Source organism: Merops nubicus, unplaced genomic scaffold, assembly GCF_000691845.1.
Source record: "Merops nubicus isolate BGI_N331 unplaced genomic scaffold, ASM69184v1 scaffold11019, whole genome shotgun sequence".
Lineage (NCBI taxonomy): Eukaryota > Metazoa > Chordata > Aves > Coraciiformes > Meropidae > Merops > Merops nubicus.
The window spans coordinates 20436-23732 of NW_008630206.1; the positions used below are offsets into that span (position 1 = coordinate 20436).

The following is a 3297-nucleotide window of genomic DNA, read 5'->3' on the forward strand; positions in this document are numbered from 1 at the left end:
CCTGGTTGAGGGAGGTTCAGTAATACTTGGAAGCCTCTTTGCTCTATCCCACTCGATTACTTTTTTGTTTCTGTACACCGAACAGCAGCACACTAAACATTCACAAGCTGTGTCATATTGGCATTACAATAGTCATTTTTATAAACAACAGCAAATGCAATAAAAACAAGTTACCCCCTTTTTTTTTTTTCTTTTTCTTTTTTTTTAAATCTGAAATGAAATGTTTTGATTTTAAAAAAAATAACAGTAGTTCATTTAAGGAATTAGTCTCTTCTGACGGGTATTAAGAAATCTGGTGTCAGTTTTTAAAACACTTGATTAGCCAGTACGGGTCCGTGTTCTTCACTTCAGTTCCTCGACAGCGTCTGATCGACTCTCAGCCACGTGTCCTTCGGGTGGACGTGGGGAATGCAGAAAGTCTGATGGATCCGTGGTCGGCGGGGAGGGGGGAGAAAGGACAGACCCCTCTCAGGGGTGCTCCAAAGACTCACCGTGCTTCCCACACAGCAGTGGCAACGCAGTCCCGTCAGCTGCGGCAGCTCCGGCGGAGAGTCCTGGCGGTCAGGGGCGTGACCAGTGCAACTATCATAGGCTGGATTCTTTGGGAGGAAAGTCAACGTTTGTCACCATTGTGACCACAGTCACGATGTCCTCTGTGGTTATAATGTTAGTTAGTTTTTGCATCTGGATGATGCGCTCTTCCACACAGCCCGCCGACAGCCTGGCCTCCGCGTCGTGATCCCAGCACTCCTCGATGGTCTCACACAGCATGGCCATGCCCTGGGGGAACAAGCCACGGGCATCACCATGGGCACCACAAGGATCCCTGCTAGGTAAGCACCATACTGGCTGTCTCTGAAAAAACATCAGGTCCTCCCTTCACTGAACCACTTGCTGAGTTAAATTACTGATGTCCCTTTCCCTGAGGAAAGGCAGGGACACTAGGCCAGAGGATCGTACAGCAACTGGACTTGTTCAGGACCTGCTCTTCACTGGGAGGCTGGTGAGCCCCTGGCCCAGGCTGCCCAGAGAGGTGGTCACTGCCCCATCCCTGGCACCATCCCAGGGGAGGTTGGATGGAGCTCTGAGCACCCTGCTCTAGCTGCAGATGTCCCTGTCCCTGCAGGGGGTTGGACTGGATGACCTTTAAAGGTCCCTTCCCACCCAAACCACTCTGTGACTCTCTGAACAGTCAGAGTGTACAAGAGTCAGCAGCAGGTTTTACAGTGGTGAGGCCACCTGGCAATTCAGACAGAAAATCAGATTTTAAGGTACCTCTGCCAAGTTGTCACATTTTGGTCACACAGGAAGCTGTGTCATATTGGTTTGGAAACTCAGCATGTAGTATGGGGCCATATATCTTATTTCATAGAATCCTTCTGGTTGGAAGACACCTCTTTAAGGTCATCAAGTCCAACCATTCCCCCAGCACTGCCAGGTCCCCACTGCCCCGTGTCCCTCACACCACATCTCCACAGCTTGGAAACCCCTCCAGGGGTGGGGACTCCACCACTGCCCTGGCAGCCCAGGCCAGGCCTGAACAAACCTCAAGGGGAAGAAATTGTCCCTCCTGTCCAACCTAAACCTCCCCTGGCACAGCTTGAGGCCTTCTCCCCTTGTCCTGTTTTGCACTGTTCAAATGGAGCAGCAGCAGCTGCTTTTCACCACAGTCTGCTGGCAAAGTCATCGTGGTGTTGTGCAAGATGCCACCCTAAAGGAGGTCGAGATCTTCAGTCATCAGGTGAAAGGTTGAAGACCAACCCAAGAGCCCAGGAGGGGATCTGCAGCCAGCAGCTCACTTTCCTCCAGAGTGACACTGAGCTAACAGAGCAACGTGCTAATTACAGGGAGCAGATGGTAACACGCACAGACAGTGGCAGCTATTGTTTCTGACAACCTTTTTTGTTTGAAAAAAACCCAAACAGCAAACCAAATCCAGTGCTAGGAACAAGCAGTGGTGTTCCTGTCACAGCCCAGGCCAGGAGAACGTGCAGCTCCTCCCTAACTGCTCCCCAAAACACCCCATGTGACACTGCTCACCCTGTGGTTTGGGGCGTTCCTCTCAGAAATCAAGACTAGCTCATTTCTTGCATTTATTTTTAACATCTGCATTCAAAAGTAACTCTCAAGAATCTCTTCTTTCACCAAATAACTGAAACTTTCAAATCACTCAAGACAAGAGGGAATATTTTAAGATTAAGAACATCTCCCTTTACACTCCATTTAATTCTCCCTGGAATTATTAAATCCTTCCTAAGAGACAATATTATGACCACAACACAGGATTTACAGCTCAGGCTGGGAGGGAACTTGGAAGAACTCGGCCGCACAACCACTTACAGAATGTTTTTGCCAACACTCTCTTAGGACAGGTCTCTTCTTTTTGTGGACTACAACTTCCTGCATGTCTTCGAGGGAGGGGTGCTGGCCAATTTCTTCTTCAAACGGCAACATGTACTCATCTACTGGGCCTAGGGATAAAAGAAAAGAAGTTAAAACACCAAAATTGCTTTCTGCTTCCATGATCACTGGTATCTGGTTACTGAGCAGGCTCCTGTGGGTGTCTGCAATACCAGACACACTGCAGAAACCACTCTGCAAGAGCAACTGGTGCATCCCTCTGGCTGCCAGATGCTTCCTCCTGCAGCCCATGTAGCCCAGGACTCCAGCACTTCTGTTCAAGGCTCAGTGTAAGGCCTGTCCTGAGCAGAATCAGGGGGACAAGATTTCTGTGCTGGACCACAGATTACACAATGATATGGTGAGACAGGTTCTGTGCTCTCAGATCAAAAGTCTTTCTAAAAGGGGAGGAAGGGCAGGAGAGAAGGAACAAGCAGTGTGGTGTAGGTGAGGCTGATGAGGCTTAGGGAAATGGATCAGGTTCCTCCTGAGAAAAAAAGGCTAACACATCTGCTGGAGGGTGGGAGGCTCTGCAGAGGGGTCTGGCCAGGCTGGACCCCTGGCCAGTGGGATGAGGTTCAACAGGGCCAAGTGCTGGGTGCTGCACCTGGGTCACAACACCCTCCAGGCTCGGGGAAGAGTGGCTGGAATGTGCCCAGCAGAAAGGACCTGGGGGTGCTGGTTGACAGCCAGCTGGAGATGAGCCAGTGTGTGCCCAGGTGGCCAAGAAGGCCACCAGCATCCTGGCTGGATCAGCACTGGTGTGGCCAGCAGAACTAGGGCAGGGATCATCCCCCTGGACTCAGCACTGGGGAGGCTGCACCTCAAATCCTGGGGTCACTCCCAGCAGGAGCTTGAGGGGCTGGAGCGTGGCCAGAGAAGGGCAACAAAGCTGGG

The 3297-nt window shown here is 50.9% G+C and overlaps 1 protein-coding gene across 2 annotated transcripts in view; it reads right to left on the reverse strand.

The window, feature by feature from the left end:
• Positions 1-218: 218 nt before the first annotated feature.
• ACVR2A (activin A receptor, type IIA) overlaps positions 219-3297 on the reverse strand; it is a 63843-nt gene continuing 60764 nt past the window's right edge. Inside the window, exons 10-11 of one of the 2 annotated variants that reach the window (XM_008947193.1) lie at positions 2341-2471; positions 219-780 (exon numbers count right to left, since the gene is read on the reverse strand). In XM_008947193.1, the coding sequence (XP_008945441.1) occupies positions 586-780; positions 2341-2471 (326 nt within the window). In that variant the 3' untranslated portion in view covers positions 219-585. The remainder of the gene's footprint in view (positions 781-2340; positions 2472-3297) is intronic. The other variant, XM_008947194.1, reaches the window with a different exon arrangement.